The sequence below is a fragment of the Cannabis sativa genome, chromosome X (genome assembly GCF_029168945.1).
Source record: "Cannabis sativa cultivar Pink pepper isolate KNU-18-1 chromosome X, ASM2916894v1, whole genome shotgun sequence".
In the NCBI taxonomy this organism is placed as follows: domain Eukaryota; kingdom Viridiplantae; phylum Streptophyta; class Magnoliopsida; order Rosales; family Cannabaceae; genus Cannabis; species Cannabis sativa.
Window position 1 is genome coordinate 37,662,265 of NC_083610.1, and position 23,023 is coordinate 37,685,287.

At 33.9% G+C, this 23,023-nt stretch overlaps 2 protein-coding genes and 1 long non-coding RNA gene across 7 annotated transcripts; 2 read left to right on the forward strand and 1 right to left on the reverse strand.

The window, feature by feature from the left end:
- Positions 1–3,788: 3,788 nt before the first annotated feature.
- Positions 3,789–5,456, reverse strand: LOC133031884 (large ribosomal subunit protein eL20y-like). Its single transcript, XM_061105640.1, has 3 exons — positions 5,224–5,456; positions 5,072–5,135; positions 3,789–4,387 (listed from the first exon to the last, which is right to left on the reverse strand). The coding sequence occupies exons 1-3, from the start codon at positions 5,352–5,354 to the stop codon at positions 4,046–4,048; spliced, it is 537 nt and encodes a 178-aa protein (XP_060961623.1). The 5' UTR covers positions 5,355–5,456; the 3' UTR covers positions 3,789–4,045.
- Positions 5,457–8,079: 2,623 nt separating this feature from the next.
- On the forward strand, positions 8,080–11,599 carry LOC133032145 (uncharacterized). Its single transcript, XM_061105995.1, has 6 exons — positions 8,080–8,427; positions 8,593–10,339; positions 10,490–10,748; positions 10,873–10,960; positions 11,031–11,223; positions 11,394–11,599. Exons 1-6 carry the CDS (start codon positions 8,080–8,082, stop codon positions 11,597–11,599), a joined length of 2,841 nt encoding a protein of 946 aa, XP_060961978.1.
- A 314-nt stretch (positions 11,600–11,913) lies between these two features.
- Positions 11,914–18,403, forward strand: LOC115710119 (uncharacterized). Of its 5 annotated transcripts, none has more exons than XR_009684943.1 (12): positions 11,914–12,780; positions 13,222–13,327; positions 13,508–13,601; positions 13,874–14,015; positions 14,593–14,653; positions 14,837–14,933; positions 15,304–15,624; positions 15,994–16,140; positions 16,276–16,868; positions 17,112–17,191; positions 17,274–17,382; positions 17,724–18,403. It is a non-coding gene; the product is annotated as an uncharacterized LOC115710119 (long non-coding RNA). The 5 variants fall into 5 exon arrangements; XR_009684945.1 differs by having other exon boundaries at positions 13,877–14,015; XR_009684946.1 differs by having other exon boundaries at positions 11,914–12,630.
- The last annotated feature ends 4,620 nt before the right edge of the window (positions 18,404–23,023 follow it).

Consider the following 23,023-nt stretch of genomic DNA (forward strand, 5'->3'; position numbering starts at 1 on the left):
GGTGCTGTCGTCCGTGGTGATCATCAGGTCATGCCTGATCTTGGGATTCAACCCGTCCAAGTACTTCTCCTTCTTGCTGAAGTCGGTCGGCACAATTCCCGAGGCTAACCTCGCCAACCGATCAAACTGAGTAGTATACTCAGTGACGCTCATGTTCTCCCGCTGGGTCAGGTGAACGAACTCTTTCCTCTTGGCGCTTCTGACCGCCTCATTGTAGTATTTCGCATTAAAGAGTTCCTGAAACCTTTCCCAGGTCATGGTGGTGACATCGTGAATCTGAGACACCATGTCCCACCATACCAGGGCGTCCTCCTGGAACTGAAACGTGGCGCACACCACTCTGTCATTACCGGTGACACCCATGAAGTTTAAAATCTTGGTGATCACCGTCAGCCACTGCTCGGCTTTCATCACGTCCGGACCTCCCAGGAAAACCGGAGGTGCTTGCTTCCGGAACCGCTCATACAATGGTTCCAATCTATGGGCCGCCACCACTATCTCGGCACAGGCAAAGGGGGCGGTGCCACCGGAACTATGGGCACAGAACCGGCAGGAGCACCCCGCTCGTCTCAACCTCTCGGATCTCGAGGTCTTGCTCTTCGATCCGGGCTTGCATCTCCGCAAACCGCAACTCCCACCGGGCTCCCCGATCGACTGGGGAGCACAGGCGGCTGTGGCGGGTTCTCATCACCCCGGCCACGAGCCCTGCCTCGGGGACCTCTACCTCGGCCCCTGGCAGGTGGGGGAAACTGAGCTCCCTGTCCCTGATTCGACCCTACGGAGTTGCCCTGACTCCTGGTAGTCCGCCTGGCGTCCATCTGATTAGAACCGCCTGCGAAACCAAGAGTTGGCATATCAGGTCGTATTCAAGGCGAGCTTACTAATGCCGCTTAATTTGGAAATTAGAAATGAAACATGCGCCTATTCTACTATCAGGCTACTAACATGCTTCCTAACAGGCTTTTCTCTTTTTCATAACTGAATAAAATAAACTACTAAAGCAATAAAGGCTTACTGAACCGTGAACCGAGCTAACTGCTGATGATGATTGTACATGTCGTGACGATCTTCGGAAGACAACCTGGCGGCTCTGATACCAAATTGTAACACCCTAACTACCCAGGGCGTATTACGTGATTTTTAAACGTACTGTGCAGCTCGTTGCTAATCAACGAGGTTTATGGAAAAACGTGGTTAATTAAAATTTTGCTTTTTAATTAAACTTATAAACCATATTATAAAAGTCTCGGGATCCCGATTTATAAAATCATTTACAAACGTTTTAACTGTTTAACTTTTACATCAAAATAAAGTCGTCTAACGACCAATTACAAAAACTCAGCCTTGCCGTCCCGAGGATCGTACGCTCCAGCCTAACCGCCCCGACATGTACAATCTCATAAGCTCGCTCACGGTCCATCGGCCATAGCCTTGCCTTTACCTACACATGAACATAAACCGTGAGTCGACGGACTCGCAAGAAAAGCATAATAATATCATACATAATACTAACTGCCGTGTCCAACACGATACTGAGTCCCGCTACTGCCATGTCCAACATGGTACTGAGCCACTACTGCCATGTCCAACATGGTACTGAGCCACTACTGCCATGTCCAACATGGTACTGAGTTTTGAACGTTCAGGGGACGGTACTATTGACAAGTATCCTCCCCGATCGGCCGAACCGGTCATACTCCGCCGTCGGTCATACTCCACTCGTACCGACGGATAGGTCAATAGACCGAACCACCAACCAAGTGTCGGCTGATCGGTCGAACCTGGTCATACTCCGCCGTTGGTCATACTCCAAACTCGTACCGACGTGACGGGGTTGGATGGTTCGAAGCCTAAATACATGACTAATGTAATCTAGCAAAGCTTCCTACATGCACGCTAAACATGTAATCTACATATGCATACCGTTATACTAATCTTACCCGGATTCCGATTTCGGGTGTGGCCAACCCGACCGGAACCGAAGCCGAGTGGCGGATTGCGGCTCCTAAACCATAAAAATCACAACGCTATAAGTGACACGCTAAATCACTTCCCGGACTAAAACTAGGAACTAAAAGTTTCCCTATCGATAAAAAGCATGGCAATACCCCTAAAAACCTCAAAACGAGGAAAACTAGGGTTCGGAAAAATTCCCCAACCTACAGACGGTTGCCCAACCGAATTCCGGTTCGGGAATTACTGAACCCTCATCCGGAATTCCGGATGCACAACCGGAATTCCGGTTCCTCGCAGGCAGCCAACTAAAATTCTCATAACTCGACCAATTCAACCCCAATTGGTCCCAAACTTTCCAGACCTGTTCTAAACTATCCCTAGAACAAATCCAAGGCATCAAAACCACCCAGAAACCTCAAACACGAAAAATGCCATTGGAGCTCAAGCTTGAGTTCTAAACTCAAACTTGAGCAAAAACACCTAAACATGCAATCAAACCAACTTAATTCTACATAACTAAGCATAATATCACCTCTGCAAACTAATAGAAACAACAGCAACATCACAGAACGGATTCACAATATTTTCCTTCCAAAAACCACATTTTTACATAGAAAACTCAAAGCTTGAACAACCTAACTAATCATGCTTCAAACAACTCAATTAACATCAATTAAACATGCTTTGAACCTCAGAAATTAACACAAAACTACAGCAGCAACAGCAACTATAAATCATGCAAGAATTATCACATTTTCATCAAAATTTCAATAAAGTTCAAGAGAAAACCAAAGAGCTAACCTAGCTTGAAGATTGCTTGGTTTTGGATGAGAATCCACTAAGAAATCAAAGCAAAAATCCCCCCTTTGCACCCACATGCACAGCCGAGAGAGAGAGAGGAAAAGAGAGAGAGTTTTGAGTGAAATTTTTGGAAATTTTCTTTCTTTTTCTAACTTAGAGATTTTTGCTAAAAAGAGAAAAAAAAGGATGACTATAGGCAATAAACATTTCAGCCAAGTAATAATAAAATAAACATTTATTTTTCCATTTCATAAAGCCACAAAAGACAAAACACTAATGGGGCAAAAAGACCATTTTGCCCCTCCACCATAAAATCACATAAATCATACTAAAGGGGTATTTTTGGGAAATTCTAAATTCCCGGCCATTCCCGACATTCCCAATGTCTAAAACCCGTCCCCAAATTGCTAACATACTAAGTTGTGATTTCTACTGAGCCAAACGCCGAGTTCCAAAATACCGGACACCGGAAAATGCAAAATATGCAAGCTACTGAATAACATAAATAACAGTATCATAAATTATTTAAATAGCTATAAATAATTTCATAATTAAACATAACCAACTGCTAATTTCCAAATTAACTAAGCGGGCTTTACAATAATCCACTTGAATTATTCCACCTTCATCAAGTACTGAAAACAATATCCAAACAACGATAATGAGCACAATAAAGGTAAAAATCCTTGGATATTCACTAAAATTTTCCAAATCATGAATGTAATTACGTAAGACTCATTTAAATATTCAAGAATGGAAGAATAATCTTTTCTCAGCACTGCTTGTGTAATGTAGAATCATGAAATTCAAAACTAACATGCACATTTCACAAAATATTTTCATTGAACAATAAATCTATTAAAAATACAAGGGAGAAGACAATCAAGGAAAAATATGCATAACATCAATTTTTTTTAAACAAACCACAGCCATATATCATTGAGAAGTTTAGAACAGGAAGAAAATCACATAAGTTGCTACACAAGAAAGTGAAACAGCAAACAGAAAACATTTTTACAGAGAATGCTGAACTTACACTTTTATATAAGAGAATGCTGATAAAGTAAATCTACATATAATTACAATACTAATCCTAAAATTCCTTAAAAAAAAAGTAACAATTTTTTTTAAAAAAAGAAAAATAAATTAAAATTTATGCTCAAACGACTGAAATATCCTTCAAAACAAAACAGACAAAAAAGGTTTCTACCAAAAAAAAGATTCAGGAATCAACTGAGTCACTCACTCACTCAACTTCTCTTTATAGCTTGATTGTTAAATAACCAAGTTACATGAACAAGTTGGGCCTTGTTGCTTTGTATGTGGTCTTCAACTTCCTGGTTGGTGGCCTAACCTTCTTGAAGACTAATGGGAACTTGATTTTCGAGTTGTGGAATTGCTTGGTGATTTCTCTCTTGCAAAGCTTAGCAGGGATAGTTGCAGTCTTGATGATTTGAATGCAAGGAAACCTGACCCTATGACGAGAAGCCATCTCGGTGTACATCTGTTCCACAGCTCCATTAAGTGTGGTGTCACGGTACTCCTTGTACATGTTGTGATAACCAGTTCTACTTTGATACCTCAACCAGATACCGAAGTTCTTGATTGTTGTAAGATTCTTCTCAAAGATCTGAAATTAGTTTTAGAAATATTTATCAATACAAAGCAATAAACATTGAAAAAAACACCAATAAATGGCATGACTTGTATGTCAAAATGCCCCATTCATATGTAGTTTATTAGAAAAGAGTAGAGAAGAATAATGATTGTGGTCAAATGTGAGTTTTCTAATCAAAATTTCAATTGAAAAAATACCAATACTTGTCATCAAGTACATATTCACTAAAAGGATTTCGATTTCAAAAGTTTGGTGATGCAAAGACACATTTGCATTTCAACGGCTAACCTCTGTTATCAAAGCCAAAACCAATAGACAAAACAATACTACCTTTCATCGTTATCAAAAAATTTCCAAAGTACAAAACATTATTGTTGTACTATCTCCCTAATTGAGCCACATTAAGAGTTGGTAATCCTCAGGCTTTTTGTGCTCAAAAAACTCCATTTTAGAACCAAAAGAAATGTTCAACAAAAATCATATGAGATAGCTAAAATTATACTCTTAACCAAATGGGATAACTTTCATTTCCAAACACAAAAAAATTAAAAAAAAAAAAAAGTTACACTAAAATGGAATCAACTTCCTTTATTTCAAATGTCTATCTAGGATTCATATTCATATACTAAAGCTATGATTTTTACAATGAACAATGTTTAGATGATCCAAATTCAAGCTTATGAGCAAATAAAGTACCTCATTGATAGCAAGAACTTGTCCATTGGTCTTCTTCACCTTCATTAACTTCCTCAGAAAATACCTAAGCAGAAACTAAAAACAAATCACTTACCCAAATCAAATAACTCCAAAAACCCTAAAGATCATAATAAAAAAAAACATTGGCTTACCAAAACTTGGACTTGGCACGGACTTCATTGGTGGCCCAAAGCTTCATCTTGTAAATCTTAGGATGGTCATCTGACTCAGTAGGGAGAGCCCTTCCCACAACCTGGTACTGATGAAACCTGAAAGTCACCATTTCTGAGAAAGACTAACCTAAACACTAGTATCAATAAGAACCCATCAAATAAATCTGAACCAAAACCAAAAGAATATGAACATAAATAAAAAATTCCTAATTCAGACTATAAATACTCGAATCAGAACCTAATTTCTTGACATATCAAAACAATAAAATAATAATGACAAATTAAATCCAAAATCCATTTCAAAGATTAAATGTGAAAGTTAAGCAGAGATTTTTTTTTTCAAACTTTCCAAACCCTATAGATTAAAAAAAATACAACAGAATTATACCTGCAACAACAAAAATTCTTCCTCAAGCTACTCTTATTATGCTATTCTCATTTTTCATTTTCAAATCTGAGAATGAAAAAAAGAGAAAAAAAAATCAAAGAGAGAGAGGGAGAATAAATCAATAAATGAAAGAGGAAAAAAATAATTGGTTGAAAGGAAATGATCCATACTCATCAGCAAGTGCCTTGGCCCTTAGCGGTGGGCACAACCTACAAATTAGGAGGTAATATGATCAAATAATGACAGAAAAAAGTCAAAATAAACTTTAAGCCAGAATTCAAGTCGCAATGAAAAGTAGCATACCCTTCTACTTTCATCCATATCAGCCTTGTTTCCTACCAGGATCTTTTTGACATTATCTGAAGCATGTTGTTCGATGTTGCGAATCCAATTCGTAATATCTGAATTAGTTAAAAGGCAGTGTTAGTGCAAAAACCATACAAGAAACAAGAGGCTAATTAACAATAATTTATAAATATTAACTTTAACTTATCTGAAAAATAAAACACGTATAGTAACAAACATTAAGTGAAAGATTTAAAATAAAATAAAGATATTAATTTAAATTTAAATTCATAACAGATTACACTAATCTAGGGTAAAAAAAGCATTTATTTAACAAAAATTTGAAATAAATATTTCAAAATTTAAAATTTAAATTTTGATTTTTTAATATCTTTATATCTTTATATATACTATATATACACAAATTATCTTCAATTAATTTTTTTTCTTTACTTTGTTCGCTTTCACTTTAATTTTTCTTAACGCAAACAAATCTTAATTGGCCTGAACAAATCTGAAGAGCAAATCAGGGTCATATTTGTTAAGGTATGAGCTAAATTAAATTTATGATGGCTTTACAATCTTGTATTGACTGGTTGTTAATTAAAAACTCTTCAGGTGTTTCAACTGGTTAGGGATTTGAAAGAAGATAGAAGGAGTCGGTACATCCAACCAGGTTTGAAAAAATTTCTATCCTATTTCACTAAAACAATATGCATTGTAACTAACTAGGAAATATATTAACATGGATTAATCATCTTCGTTTTTGGATGCATATAGTTGTTTTTTCTTTGGCTATCAACAGAGACAAACAAAAATACAACTTCAAACCTAAGAAAGAATTAGATATCCAACTACTTAGAACAAGGCATTTAATAGTCGTATCACCAGCCAACCAAACTAAAAAGTATATAAACCCTCAAAACATTAGTAAAATTACACATACACAGTAAACCTTAGAAATATTACACACAGGCATAACAGAGAGATATAGGTGCACGATTTCAGATTTTAAATAGGCTTTTCTAGAGAGATTAAATAGGCTTAAAAATGATTATCTTAAATCGGAATCATATATTCAAACAAGGTCAAACAATTAAAAGTCATCATGAATCCTGAAAAATTTTAGTGATACAAAAATAAACAAAAACCAAAAAGAAGGAGAGTAGGGATTGATATTTAGTGTCTATCAAAAACAAAAGATAAATTGATTCAAAATAAAATATCATTCATGTATTCCCATTCTTTCCAACCTCGAATGTGTTCGGGCGACCGCTCTCGTTCCGTGTACTGCCTGAGCTGCCACGGACGTCGGAGAATTGGAATACAGCGACAACGGGAGGGACGCCAAAGTCGAACAGAGGGAGACGAGAAGGAGAGAAGGAGTGACGGCAATTTTTTAGGGTTAGGTTTTCATGAATGAGAAAGAGTTTATGATGGTGGTGTTATCTGTTGTATTTTATTTATTATTATTATTATTATTATTATTATTATTATTATTATTTAATTTGGAAAGATATATAATAGGAAACTATTTAAACAAAATAATAATAATGAGACTAGAAATATGATAATTAAATATATTTTTTTTTAAAAAAAATAAAAAATTTCTCTAAATACTATTTTTTTTTTAATTTTATTTCATTGAATACTATATGGGTTTCTATGTAAATAAAATTATACCATCTTTGGGCCCACTCATGTTTTCATAAATTAGAATTTTATATAAAAAATTATAATAATTTTAGTTTTACTCCTATAAAATTAATTTTTTGTATTAATTTTAATGTATTATATTGGGTACCTTTATATTTGTTAAAAAATAGTGTGAAATTTTCATTTATATTTTTATTTATATGAGCAATATTTTTTAAAAATTAATAAATAAAATTATTTTTCTTTCAATTTATTTCTTTGTTCGCAAAGTATTCTACCTTATTATATCTTAATAATCAATTTGACATTATACTTATTAGTTAGGTTTATAAATTTTTATTATTTATCTAACAACAATAAACCATCGATAAAATTCTATTTTGAAAACATAAACAATTCGAAAACTTAAAATATTATCATAAAATTATCATTGTATGTTATATATTTAAGAGTACTTATATTTACACATGTTTAATAATTATTATTTTTATTGTGTAGAAATAATAATGGATAAAAGTTGGATATGGTCTAATAACAAATTATCAGAAGAATATACCAACGGGGTTAGTACTTTTATTAACCTCGCACGTAGTCACTTGAATGATGAGAATAAAACTCCTTGTCCTTGTACCGATTGTGTGAACTTCTACTATCATGAATTAGAAACAGTAGAGCGACACTTATGGGTCAATGGTTTTTCTAAATCTTATACAAACTGGGTATATCACGGCGAGGACGAAACTGCTTCAAGCTTCAATATTGATGATTTAGAGTCAGACATAAATGAAGACAACGAAGATTCTGAGGAGGAGGATGATGAAATGTTTGACGTTATTGAAGATATTACTGGAGGAGTAAATTTTGAAACTAATTAAAATGATGAAATTGGAGGGGAGGAAACTTATTACAATGAACCTACAAATTTTAAAGAATTATTTGACGAAGTAGAGAAAGAATTATATCCAGGGTGTTCACAATTTTCTTCTTTAACATTTTTGGTGAAAATGATGCATATCAAGGTGCTTAATAAAATGAGTGACAAATGTTTCGATATGATACTTGAATTACTTTGTCAAGCTTTTCCGACTGATCATAAGCTGCCAAAGTCTCATTACGAAGCTAAGCGAATGTTACGCACTCTTGGATTGGGTTATGAGACAATTCATGTATGTAAAAATGATTGTACTCTATTTTGGAAAGAATATAAAGATGCTACAGAATGCCCTACTTGTGGATTTTCAAGGTACAAACATAAAGGAAAGAAGAAAAAGAATGTACCGGTGAAAAAAATGCATTACTTTCCAATTACTCCACGTCTACAAAGACTTTTTATGTCACGACATACGTCAGATGAAATGAGGTGGCACAAAGAAAAGCGTGTAAATACTGAAGGTGTACTTAGACATCCTGCAGATGGAGAAGCTTGGAAAGAATTCGATAAACAATTTCCAGAATTTGCAAAAGACCCCAGAAATGTCAGATTGGGACTTGCAACCAATGGATTTAATCCATTTGGAAACATGAGCACAAGCTATAGCATATGGCCTGTTGTATTAGTGCCTTATAACATGCCCCCCTGGAAATGTATGAAAGAAAATAATTTCATAATGGCATTATTAACTCCTGGTCCCAACTCTCCAGGTAAAGACATTGATGTTTACTTACGACCCCTAATTGATGAGCTAAAACAATTATGGGAGGAAGGGGTAACAACATATGATGTATCAAATAAAAAAGAATTTATAATGCGTGCTGCAATATTGTGGACGATAAATGATTTTCCAGCTTATGGTACAATATCTGGATGGAGCACAAAAGGTTACAAGGCATGTCCTATTTGTAATGTGGATGCTTTTTCGTTTCCCATATTAAGTAAAATTAGTTATATGGGGCATCGTCGTTTTTTGCCATTAGATCATCCATGGCGAAAAGATAAACGCTACGATGGTAAAATTGAAAGTCGTCCTCCTCCTAAAATATTATCAGAGGAAGATATCTTAAAACAATTGGAAAAAGTTGATCAGTTCATTCCAGGAAAAATACCTAAAGACGATAATGGAAAATTGTTAGAAGAAGTCGTGCAAAGGAGAAAAAGATTAAAGGTTGATGTGAATGGTGGAAGAACCCAAAAGAATAAACCTATTTGGAGTCGAAAATGTATTTTTTGGGAGTTAGAATACTGGTCAAAATTAAAGTTGAGACACAATTTAGATGTGATGCATATTGAAAAGAATATTTGTGAAAGTATCTACGGTACAATGTTATGCATAGATAAGAAGTCAAAGGATACTGAAAAGGCCAGACTTGACTTACAAAGGATGAACCTACGCAAAGAATTACACTTGAAGAAACAAGGAGATAAATGGTTTAAACCACAAGCATGTTACACATTGCCATTAGTTGACCAGAGAAAATTTTGTACGTGGTTAGGGTCGGTCAAATTTCCAGATGGGTATGCCGCAAACATTTCAAGGAATGTCAATATAAGTGAAGGTAAAATTATTGGCTTAAAAAGTCACGATTGCCATGTTTTGCTGCAAAGATTATTACCAGTTGGGTTGCGACCATATGTGAAAAAGGATGTGATACTTGCCATTTTCGAGCTCTCATTATTTTTTCGAAAGTTGTGCGCAAAAACATTATACGTTGAAGACTTGGATTCACTAGAGAAAGGAATTGTAAAGTGCTTATGTAAACTTGAATCCATTTTTCCTCCAGCTTTTTTTGATGTCATGATCCACTTAGCAAAGGCACTTACCTTCGCAGGCAAAGTTAGGTGGTCCCAGACATACAAGATGGATGTATCCTATTGAAAGGTAAAATACTAATTATTTTTTAAAATAAAATTTTATCCATCTTATTTTAAAAATTAAGAATATTTTTCTAATGATGAATTTTAATTTTTTAGGTTCTTAGGTTCTCTAAAAAATTTAGTTAAGAATAGAGCACGATCAGAAGGTTCAATTGCTGTAGGATATGTTGGTAAGGAGGCCTTAACTTTTTGTTCGATGTATCTTCACGGGATTGAAACAAAATTCAATCGTCCAGAGCGTAATTGGGATCTCAGTGAGGTACAAAATGAATCAACGTTGTCTGTTTTTGATCAACCTACAAGGTTATTTGGTGGAAGGGAATTTCGCAATTTAGAACCTAATGAGTATAACAAGCTGCACTGGTACATTTTAAATAATTGTCCGGAGTTACAACCTTACATCGAGTAAGATTTATAATTATCGTATAAATTTTAGTTTTTATACATTTTGCACAAATATTTATATCATCTTTTTCTTATTAAATAGCGAGCACAAAGCTTTATTACAATCTAAAGGCGTAGTAGACATCATTCGAACTCAAGAGTTGGAATTTTCATTTTGGTTCAAAGAAAAAGTAAGTATTTTTTTACAACTGCGTTAAGTATAGTTTCTACTAAAAGCTAATAGTTATAATACTTTTACAGATAAATGAAAAATATAAATTATCTCCTCATCAAATTACAAAATCAGTCTTAGCTCTTGCAAGTATGCCAGATCATCGAATCTTCTCGTATAATGGATGTATAGTTAATGGCGTGCGCTATCATACTGAAATTTTGGACGTCGGACGAACCACTCAAAATTACAGTGTTTGGGTTGAAGGTGAACATGGTGGCAGTACGTGTGACTTTTATGGTGTCATAACAGATATTTTAGAAGTATCATATATATATGATCATAAAGTGGTACTTTTTCAATGTGACTGGTATGATACTGATACCAAAAAGAAAAGAACACACCAAGAATACCATATCACAAGTATAAATGTCAGCTCAAAATGGTATAAGGAAGAACCTTATATTCTTGCCGACCAAGCAAATCAGGTATTATATTTGGAACAAAACTAGATCTTCGTGATGACAGGGGTTATCTTGCTGATCACATGGGAGCCAACGCCATAACATCTGCTCAGGGGGAGGAGCTAAGGAAGCAAATTGGTGCATATTTTCTTCGATGGAAAAAGGTCGATTTCAATCGATTAAAAATACTATAGGGATTTCTAGAGATGTTATTGCATATGGCATACTAGGGGATGAGCAATTCATATTTAGAATTTAGATTTGGCTTTCCCTTTTCCACTTTTTATTTTTACTCAATTGATTTTTATTTTTATTTTTACATAATTTTACAAAAGAAAAAGATAGAGTCAGTAGGCCAATGTTATAGCAAATTCCATACTCTTGCCAATCAAACAAATGTTGAGTCAATGTTCCTTGTGGCATGTATTCATAAACCAAAAGCCTCTCATGGCCGATTTGGTACTTCTATTGTTAGCATTATTAGTTCTTTTCAGCCAAGAATGGCTAGTACTAGCCCTAGTTGTTGGAAAGTATAAGAATAAAACTAGAAAGATGCTTCTAACTTGTTCCAATGTGGTATATATTGGTAAAATTAACAGCTTATATTGAGTGCAGTTCTAAGACTCAACAGAATGTCAAAGCTGTTTTTGATACTGCCATTAAGGTTGTTCTTCAACCTCAAAGAAGGAAGGAGATGGTTCGGAAGAAAAGGCATCGACGGTCTGGTTGCTCGATTGCGAGCCTAGTATGTGGAGGCTGTGAGGCTTAGCACAGATTAAAAAGCCAGAGTAGATGATTTTTCACTCACTCTTGGAATGGAATATTGGTTTGTAGTTTTTAAGGGGTTGCTCAACAAGCAAGGGCTGAATTCTGATTATTATTACTGGATAGCTAATGATGTTCTTTTTGAGTGTATTATAATATAGTTTTGACATAGTTTACGCACCAGACAGGAAGTAATGAAGGGAATTGTTCATTCTCTTATCTTTTGTACTGTTACTGGGTAAATTATGTCTCAACACATTATATGTTTTTTCTGCCAAAGTAGTACCACTACTATTCTCTCTATCTCTCCTCTGTGTATCCCAATATATCTTGTATTTTTCTTAGTATGCCTTTTGAGCCTAATGGAAATTTGTTGCTTGGGTTGCTCAAAACCAGTGAAGGACGCCTCGTCTAGTGTTAAACCTTCCATGCCAGCGGCGGCTACGAGTAGTTCATATAGGTAAAAAACTAGCTTACTTATATATGAATTGATCTTGCTTCTCTCTTCATATAGTGGTCCAAAGTAGCTGCTTGTGTCTGGAAGAACATGATATCCTTAGTTGGATTGATTTTGGGAGTTGGGTATATACTCGTGCTAAATTAAAATGAGGTAATTGCTCTTGACAGGTTTTATTTTCCCTCTTATTGTGAGAGAATTCTCTTGGCACAGTTAAGCTTATATTGTGACAGGTTTTACTTTTTTTTATTTAATTGTTCTTTATCACTGATTTTCATGGAATTTGTATATGATTCTCTGCATTAACTCCGGGTAATCAGCGATCAATTTTTAAACAAATATAATACATTTTAAAATAAAAATAAAGTAGAGAAATAGCATATGATTTGGTCAAATATTTAGAGGATTTTATATGATTAATTATAAAAAAATTCGGCATTAGACATGGCATATTCGTAGGAAGTTATCACACATTGGTTATCATGGTATTAGCTTTCTAATTATGTATGTATTGCTTTTATTGTTAGCAATTGAAGCATTGCCATTAACTTAGCTCCATTGTTAAGGGTTGTGTGTCATTGTATATCCTAACAGGTATTGGCTTTCAGAAGACCCTTTCTTCATAAGGTTTTAGACTATGAAGATGAATTCTTTGCTTTGTTGATGCTTGTTCTTGAGACTCATAGCTTACGGACTACAGGTTAATCTATATTTTCGTTCCGGTTATATATATTTTCTTTTTTCTATTTATTTGCTGCAAAATGTTCAATTGTTCAATGTTGAATTATTTTTGAAATCGGAGTTGTAATTTTGTTTTGGATTGCCTACAAAGTTATAAGAAAATGAGTTATTCTCACTGTTTTGATGAATATGCACATAGGGTATTGTTGTGGGGCTTCATAATTTGGATAGTGTAATTCCTATAATAAGAGAATCTTCAAGCAATGCAGTTGCAACATCTGGTCTAAAAAATGGTAAGCTTTCCATGCTCTTACATTTCATATAAATAAGTTAGCTAAATCAATTTAAGAGAATTAAGACAAGTAATACAAATATTAATAAATCCTAATAAAAATACTGACTCTAATTATGTAGTTTTAGTACAGTTATTATATTGCTGTCTCTTCCATTAGACCATTTGTGTTTGTCACATTGGTCATGTTTTAAAATATGATAAGTCATACAAGATGGAACAGTAACATAGTGTTTGGGGACATTGATCAATTTCATCAACTCTTTCTATTAGCAGGCTAAGGCAGCTGAAACTGTGTCAGAAAATAGGAAAAACTAGATCTTAAATGTTTGTGAATTGAGATTGAAATGAAAGAAATAGTTTGGAGTTACGATGAACTTGTGAAGATTCTTCAGGTGATAGCATCAAGGCAATTGTAAGTTTGTTTTTCAATTATTTTCATATTTGTTGGCACTAAAAAATGAGTGGCATGGGAGAACTTTTAAGGCAAATAAGCTATAAGAGCAGTATGACTAGCTAGCCACATGAGGCATACTCCTATTGCAAATAACACTAATTTTACATCTAAATTAAAACACCATCATTAGCTAACAAATGAGAGGCTGGCTATGTTAAGTTAGGAGTAATGTATTGAATTTTTCAATCTAGGACAAAAGAAATAATTTAGTAATGGAGCTCAACAGTGGTGGTGATATCACAGGAGCTATTAATGAATGTAGTTTTAGCCATCAAAACAGTTCCTTTACCTCATATTACTACTTCAAGTAATTATAGCATATCAGATGTTGCAGGAATGCAATTACTGTGAGTTGCACTATTTTTCAAAAACAACCAAATCTGCCAACATAAAACATAGTTGAACTTAAGCTCAGCTTTAATTGAGAACTCAATTATTGCATAACCACAAAGAATGATTTTTTTTTTCTTTCAAAAGGTGAGATTTATAGTACTGTTATATTATGTTTAACTTCTCTCATTGCAAGATAATGCAGAGTGGAACTTTTACTGTTGTAGATCTCTTTCTGTTGCAAGATAATCAAAGAAAGTTTTTTGGTATATCTAATTTCATTTATTTTTATAAAATTTCTTTTTACCCAGCTTGCCTTATATCAATAACTCGCTTTATTAATAATTCAATCAAAATAAATACAATTACCCTCAAAAAATAAAATGTTTGTTATGCTTAACATATTTAATTTGATCTGAATCTGTCTTAATTCTGCCCTCCTTCATCAGGTTTCTATACTTTCATATTGGGCTTCCACTTACATATGGGACTTCATCAGCTTCTTATTTCCTTTCTCTTTTGCAATTGGTCTTTTTAGTATATTTGGTATGTCTTATCTTTAAATAATATTTTATAGAGAAAAGTTGTTGATTTTGAACTACTAAATCATTGTTAAAAAATTAGATCACTTTGCAATTCAAAATGCATAAAAACAAATATCAATTTAATTTTTTTTTTTATTTTAATGTATTTTGATAAGCATACAAACTATTTATTGAGAAATCTGTTACTTAAAAGTGTTATGTATTGTTTTTTTTTTTAATTCTCATGAATGCTCCTTTTTCTTGTGTCTACATCTGCAGTGTTTTAGATAAATATATAGATGCATGTATTTTTTAAGCAATGCATTATTGTCCAGAATAGAATAAGCCTGTTCAATTTCACTTTTACTTACATTAAAATTGATTGTCTGTAGGTCTGGATCAGTTTATCGGAAGGGATTGTTTCTTGCCAACAGTCATCATGTTTTTGGGATATGGTTTAGTTGTTGCATCGTCAACATATTGCCTTTCTTTCTTCTTTTCAGACCATACTATGGCTCAGGTGAGAAATATTTTTATCCTTATCGATGTCCGGACAATCATAATTTCTGCTTACGCTTTCAAGCTTATAAAAATATTTTATTCTCTGCAATGTAGTTCTCTTGATCAACTTTTTCTCTGGACTCATTCTTATGGTCATATCTTTCATTATGGGGCTTATTAAGTCAACTGTTAGTGCAAATTCTTTTCTCAAGGTGAGTTTCTATTACCCAACTGGAGAAGTGTTTCTTCAGACATTACTATCAAAGTAAATGACTAAGGTTTGGATTGTGCATAAATTTTTAACCTTTCTGTTCATTGAAAAAGCAGGAGTGAAAGTCTAATATCAACTATTTTATTTTTGATTAAGAAATGGGGAATATGTATTAAAATCAAGCTGAAAAATACTCTCTTTCAGTACCTGTATGAAACTGTGCTGCTGTGAAAACTGTTAAATTAGCATATTTTACGCTACAAGAGGAATGAACCTTATTAAATTAGCATATTTTTGTGATTCAGTACTATGCACTGTAGGACATTATTAATTAATTATCATTCTCGACTTGTGTACTCTACTCTTGCAGAATTTCTTCTGACTATCTCCAGGGTTTTGCTATGCTGATGAGCTTGCATCACTAGCTCTTCTGCGTCAAGGGATGAAAGATAAATCTAGTGATGCAGCTTTTGATTGGAATGTAACTGGTGCCTCTATATGCTATCTTGGTGTTGAGGTTTATATCTTCTCATTTTTTTTTAAAAAAAAATTGTTTTGGATATCTTGCCATTTATAATTTTTTAAATTAGAATTGAGTACGAATTCCTTAGAAATATGATATGATCTGACATGGCTTTTTCACTTGTCACAGAGCATTTGTTACTTCTTGTTGACACTTGGGCTTGAACTCTTGCCTTCCTACAAGGAATGGTGGAGTATAAAAAGTTTCCGACGTGATGGTTCTCCTCATTTAGAACCACTTTTGGGATCCTCTGCAGAAAAGGTTGCTCTTGACTTCGATGAAGACTCAGATGTGGCAATGGAAAGAAACAGAGTACTTTCAGGTTCCGTTGAGAATGCTATCATTTACTTGCGTAATCTTTGAAAGGTATGTCTTCACAGTATTTGGATAGTTCTCAAACTGAGCTTTATATCTTTTCTCTTATAGAAACACAACTTTTGTTAAGAATAAAGAAGAGTACAAGTAAGTAGAGAATTGGGTGTCCCTAACAGAAAGAGAAAAAAGAAAGGAAAAAAATAGCATGAAACTCAAAGTGAGTTCTATTGGTTTGGACCCCTCCACAATCTGTTTCTTTAATCTTTAAATATGTTGGAAATTTCAGGTGTATCCTGGAGGAAAAGTGGCAGTGCAGTCTCTGACTTTCTCAGTTCAAGAGGGGGAATGTTTTGGCTTTTTAGGCACAAATGGAGCAGGAAAGACAACCACTCTGTCAATGCTATCTGGTATGCATTAGTTTTTAACCAAGAGATTCATACTTGTTATTTGAAATGTCTGAACTGTGCAATCTAATTCTATTGTTTTGTCATTGGTGGCAATGCTATCTTTTTGTGTGTTTCCAAGTATTAAAAGAATACTACAACGATTTCAAAAGGTTACCAGTATGAATAATTCTTGTGTCCCAATACTCTATCAATCAGGCTTCTATACTATGCTTGTGTCTGAAACCATAGTCAATTTTACTGTAGGAGAGGAATCTACAACAGATGGATCAGCTTACATATTTGGGAAAAGTATTCGCACCAATCCAAAGGCAGCTCGTCAGCAGGTATGTTGTCATATATTTTTTTTTGGTGCTCAAAATATTTTTAAATGTTGAAAGCTGATTATTTTTTGTTATTCATTTTCAGATTGGGTTTTGCCCACAGTTTGATGCCTTTGCTAGAATTTTAAACTGTCCAAGAGCATCTTGAGCTTTATGCAAAATTAAAAGGAGTGTCAGATTATCGTATAGATGATGTATGTTTTCATCTCAAATTTTTGTTCTTTCGTGTTGTTGCTACAAAATTGTTAAACTAGATATTGTGTTCAGTCTCAACGTTTCTATCCAGTTAACTTGGGTTTCTCATCTTTTTTATTGCCTGGCTATACATTTGTAAAGTGTGGCTGCTTTCTGTTACAAACACCGCAAGAAATTTGATTATTTAAATTCCTTTAAGCTATTAAGTTTTTTTACAGTGCATATTTAGTCTAGAATTGATGCATTGAAATTAAGTTTTACACTGAACATTAGCTTTCTTCACTATGGCGTACTTGTAATGACCAAATAATTGACTCTTATTATGTGCTACCCTGCACAGGTTGTAATGGAAAAGTTAGTGGAGTTTGACTTGTTGAAGCATGCTAACAAACCATCATTTTCTCTAAGTGGAGGAAACAAGCGTAAATTGTCTGTTGCGATCGCAATGATTGGAGATCCTCCTATAGTCATACTTGATGAACCATCTACAGGTAAAACAGCTAAGATTTTTTTTTTCTTAGACACAAATTGATACAAAAACAATAGAATTAAATTGCACATTTTTCTTCGCCCTCTATTTACACTACATGGTCTTTGTTATATGAGTCTATGATTAGTTTGTTTTCGGAACTAATAAAGTATAAATTTTTCATTTAAAATTGTAGTGACAGCTATGTATTGTTGTTGATTTTCATAATTTTCTTATAATTCTTTCACAGATCATGCCTACAGATGCTCAAAGGATGCTTTAAGAGTTTGAGGGGTGTGTGCTTCTAGCTTTTGAGTTGGAGCTAGATCAGGATAGAGGCTTCACATTTTTTTTTTTATGTTTGTTTGCCTAATTTAGTGTTAGTTTTTTTTTGTTCATTTAGTTTGGTTTGTATTGGGGTAACTTTTTTCTGTTTTCCATGTTGGCAACTCTGATTCATGGAGTTTGTTGTTGTAGTTCATAGACAATACAATTCAAGCAAGGACTATGTAATTGAATTTTTTATGATTGCTATTGTAATTTTTATGTAATGAATAAATGTGTTCAATATTATTTAAATATAGCTTTTTGAATAATTTATTTTTATTATATAATTTAAATGAATATATTTTAAATTAAAAAATAATAATAATTAGTTTTTATGACTAATTATTAGTCATTAAATAATTAATTTATGTAATTTTTTATTTATTATTGCCAACTAAACTATTTAGTCACAAAATATTAGCTTTTTCGTGACTAAATTTTAGTTGTTAAAGTTTACTTTTTTAGTTGTTGAAAGTAAATACTGGTATTTATGTGACCAATACATCAATCTTACTGTGACTAACTTCAATATATTTTGTAACTAAATTTTAGTCATAGAAAATAACATTATTTGTGACTAAATATATTAGTCACTAATTCTCTTCTACGACCGACATTCGGCGACTAAATAGTGACTAAAAATAATTAGTCACAAAAAATTTTGGGTGACTAATTAATGAGTTTTAATGACCAAAAAACTAGTCGGGGAAAATGAGTTTTTTTGTAGTGTGATCGCATTCGTGTAACTCGCGTCATATGGAACCAGAGAACGGATCCAACTCGCATGTATCAAGATTATGTGCGGGTATACTTTCTATACTCCTGCGAAAACATAGTGATCGATTCTCTATAATGCGAGTTGGTCTTGAAGACCTGACAGCCTCGATAAACCAATATAGACTCGCATGTCTAGGTTCTATCAGCTCGTCATACGATGTCCATAGATGCTACTATATAAGAACGCAGACATCCTAAAATTAATTAAATGTTAGGTCTATCTTAAGCCCGCGAGCTTACACTAGAATATGAACAGTCAACTCGCATATTAGAAGACGCATACGTTGCTGTATTTAGCGAATAGAAACTGTTATTCATTTATTGATGTTTACGTTTTTAGTTTAATTACTGTAAAACAATGTGCAAACGGATTGACAATGAATGCGATCCTTGTATAACTAACTGGACACTTGCTTTGTATATAAAGGAGTGATCCACCATGAAATGAGAACGACGAAACTCTTGCTACAGTGGACTAAGCAGATCGTGATCTGACTGAACCACTATAATCCTTTGTCTTCTTGTTATTTCCAGTTTTCTATTAAGTATTTACGTTCCCAGCTCGAGTACTTGCTATTTTAGGTTGAATACTCGCATTTGTTCTTCAAACAATTTCTTCGTATTATTAGAATTATCATATACTTTTGGTGTTGCGAATTTCGCTCGACAACACACACCGAACACCTTGACATATGTAATGACTCACAATTGGTGGTCAATCATGTGACAGGAGAATACATGGCAAGGGGTGAAAAAATTGCAGCATGTCTTAGCAAGATTAAGGATTTACTAGCACAATTTAAAGGGTACACCATAAGGCAGGTCACAAGAGAAGAAAATGCAACATCAGATGCATTGGCCCGACTAGCAAGTAGCACAGTCGTGGACAAAACAAATCTCATGTCAATTGAATACCTTGAAGATCCAAGCATTACCTGTTCAGAAGAGATCAACCTGCTAGACATCACTCCTTCATGGATGACTCCCATCGCGACCTACCTTAAAACATGAGCACTACCTGACGAAAAAAATGAAGCCCGGAAGTTTGTACAATAAGTTGTACGGTATCTAATTCTAGATAGGGTAATGTACAGGCATGAATTCTCTTTACCTCTCATGAGATGTTTTAATAAAGAATAAGTTGCATGATTCCTCAGTGAAGTCCACAAAGGCTTTTGTGATAATCACGTTGGGGGCAAAGTGTTGACCAAAAGTCAATCATTCACTTATTTTGATGATATACACATATTTGATTATTATTTGTTACTAATATTTTCTTGATCATTTTACATGAAAATTCACATAGTATTAATATTTGCTCGGTAAAGTCAAACATAATCAAAGAAGTGGATTCAACAAGTATATCAACTACTTCATACTTCATAAGAGCAAAAGTTTAATGAAGAGAGCAAGAATTCAAGACCATATTTAAAAGAGGGCTACAAAAGCTCAAAGTCAAAAGTCAACCCAAAAGTAATAGTCAAAGTCAAAATTAACTCTCGGGTAAAGTCAATTTTGGATCAAAATACGCAAATCAAGCTAAGAAACTCATCTACATCAAGACTACACACAATCAAATGGTATAAGTTTACTTTAATCTTGTTAAAGTAATTTGCATAGTACATTAGAATTTATAAGTTAAGAGTTTGGCTCTCTAATGGGTTGACTTAGCACAGATAGAGAATCAGAAAGAAGGTTTTGGAGATTTTTCTATAAGACTTTAAAAAATGAAAGTTCTTGAATTTCTTAAGAAACCCAAAAGTTGAAAGAATCAACCACCAATGCAAATAAAGCTAAAAGCATAGTTTCGAGTGAAGTTAAAACACCTAAGGTCATCCTAATCTCAAACGGACAATGAAATAACTTAAAATCACCCCTCATAAAAAGGTTTATTTCAAATAGACGGTGGCAGTGCACTCACACAAAATATTCCAATAGATAGTGAAGTGCAATATATAAAGATTAAAACTTGTAAAAAAATCATGCAAGGGATGGGAAGAAGACTTACTCACTGTTTAAAGTCGAGAGGAAGCTAAAATGCGAAGTTTAAAAACTCATAGGATGTTAGCATGAAAACTCTGGGATTGCTCTAGAAGAACTTAAAGAACAAAAAGGTTTTCTCTAAAAAAATTTGAAGTTGCTACAAAAAGTAAATGGAGTATCGGATGGTTATTTATACTAGAAGGAGAGAGAAAGAGTTTTTGCAAAAAATTTAATGGGGGTAATGATTGTTTCCCCCCCCCCCCCCCACAAAAAAAAAAGAAAAATTAATGGTCTCATCTGTATTTGAGAAACTTCCTTGGAAATTGTGTAACTGTCAGTTACGTTTTTTCATGCACATTTACCTATGTAAGTAGTGATGACAACTAAAGATTTAAAAGGACATGACAGGATCCACGTCAGGCAGGTGCGAAATCCTAAAGGTCGGATCACATGAGAAAATATACGTGCCATTTAATCGTACAAAGAAGAAACTAGGAAGTCCACGTACGACCAGACGCTCCTACATGGACTTAGAGTGCAAATGTTACCCTAAAATTACCCAAGTGACGTGGCACGAAACAAAATGACACATGGCGTTAAATGGAATGCTAGTAGGCATGCAACAAATCCAGAAGGTAGAAGATTGGACGAATTAACTGGAAGACAAGGAAGTATAACGTACTATGTTAAATTTGTTGAATCAACCGAGACAATTCAGCATTGACGACGACCAAGCGTCCAAGTAGTTGGAGTGAACTGGCCAATCATTGTGAACGACCAATGAAGATTAAGTTGATTTCTTTAAAAGAACGTTAACAAGGTGGCATCCTGCCCGGGCCATCCGACCAGAAAAAATAATGGACTTATTCCAAATCCACAATATTAACTCCACAATTCCTGAGGATCAGGTCATTATAGGTATCTAGAATCGTGGGATTGAGCGAATAATCATCCTTTAATGAATATTCTGTAATTAATATCATTTATTAACTTGTAACCCCATAGATAGTGGCTTATATCACTATTTAGATGGATTTTTGATACTCAGAGAGAGCTATTATGCTACAAAAACATTCATTTGAAATCCTTTGGAGAATATTAAGAAATTCACTTGACTCTAGTTCTTGTGATCTTCATATTCCAATAAGAAATACTAAGAAAGGGGAGTAGGTTATTACCATATAATTGGGACCGAACCTCTATAAAATTTTTGTATCGTTTATTTATTTATCTCATATTCAAACACTTTCATTGTCGTAACATTGACTATGCGTTATTGACCTAAAACAGAGTCAACATGTTGTTTGGCCAAATATTTTGAAAACAGTTTTCTAAGAACTAAGTTAATAAAAAACAAAAAATTATATAACATCAAAAAGTTATTTTCTATTTCAAAAGCATATTTTCTTACATTTTCTCTCTCACATTCCAGAGTTTGGATATGGGGTCCGGGGCTGGGGTTGGGTCAAAGTCTGATGTTCGGGCTGAGGCCGAGATCCGTGACTGAGGCCGACGTCTAAAGTCTGTACTAGGGTCAGGGTGGGTTGGGTTCATGTCGTGATGTATAATATTGAAATTTTCTTTTGGGAAAATTATAATATAAGTCTCCAAAAAGTTCACTTTGATGCAGATAAGTCCCTAACTTTAAAAAATTACTATAATAGTCCCTAACTCGAGTTTGGAGATTCTTACTGTAATTTTTCAAGGTTGAGGATTTATCTACATCAAAGTGAACTTTTTGAGAACTTATGTCACAATTTAATATCAACATGTGACTTTTTAGGAGAAACTAATAGATTTATTCTAAGGGAGTATACAGTTGAGAAAGGGAGATGTGGGTTGTGGTGGGTTGTGGATTGTGGCTAGTAAAGCAGATTGGGACCGGGTAGATTAGACTGAGAGTGAACGAGAAGAAAATAAATTAGAAAAGATAAAAAAATAAGTTAATAATTTAGTTTTTAAAATAATTTATTTATTTATTTTAAATTATTTTTAATTAAAATTATAATTTAGACCAATAAAATATCAGCATTTGACAATCTTGGGAGCAACAAGTCGAGCTATTAAATTTGGCACTTACGGAC

Bases quoted from the DNA above. Each gene is read 5' to 3' on its own strand.
- LOC133032145 (XM_061105995.1), top strand. From the start codon at position 8,080: ATGGATAAAAGTTGGATATGGTCTAATAACAAATTATCAGAAGAATAT. The intron at 10,340-10,489 runs GCAAAGTTAGGT...TTAGGTTCTTAG, and splicing joins AAAGGCACTTACCTTCGCAG to GTTCTCTAAAAAATTTAGTT. The intron at 11,224-11,393 runs GTACGTGTGACT...AAATGGTATAAG, and splicing joins TGAAGGTGAACATGGTGGCA to GAAGAACCTTATATTCTTGC.
- LOC133031884 (XM_061105640.1), bottom strand. From the start codon at position 5,354: ATGGTGACTTTCAGGTTTCATCAGTACCAGGTTGTGGGAAGGGCTCTC. The intron at 5,136-5,223 runs GTAAGCCAATGT...GTTTCTGCTTAG, and splicing joins CGTGCCAAGTCCAAGTTTTG to GTATTTTCTGAGGAAGTTAA. The intron at 4,388-5,071 runs GTACTTTATTTG...AACTAATTTCAG, and splicing joins AAGTTCTTGCTATCAATGAG to ATCTTTGAGAAGAATCTTAC.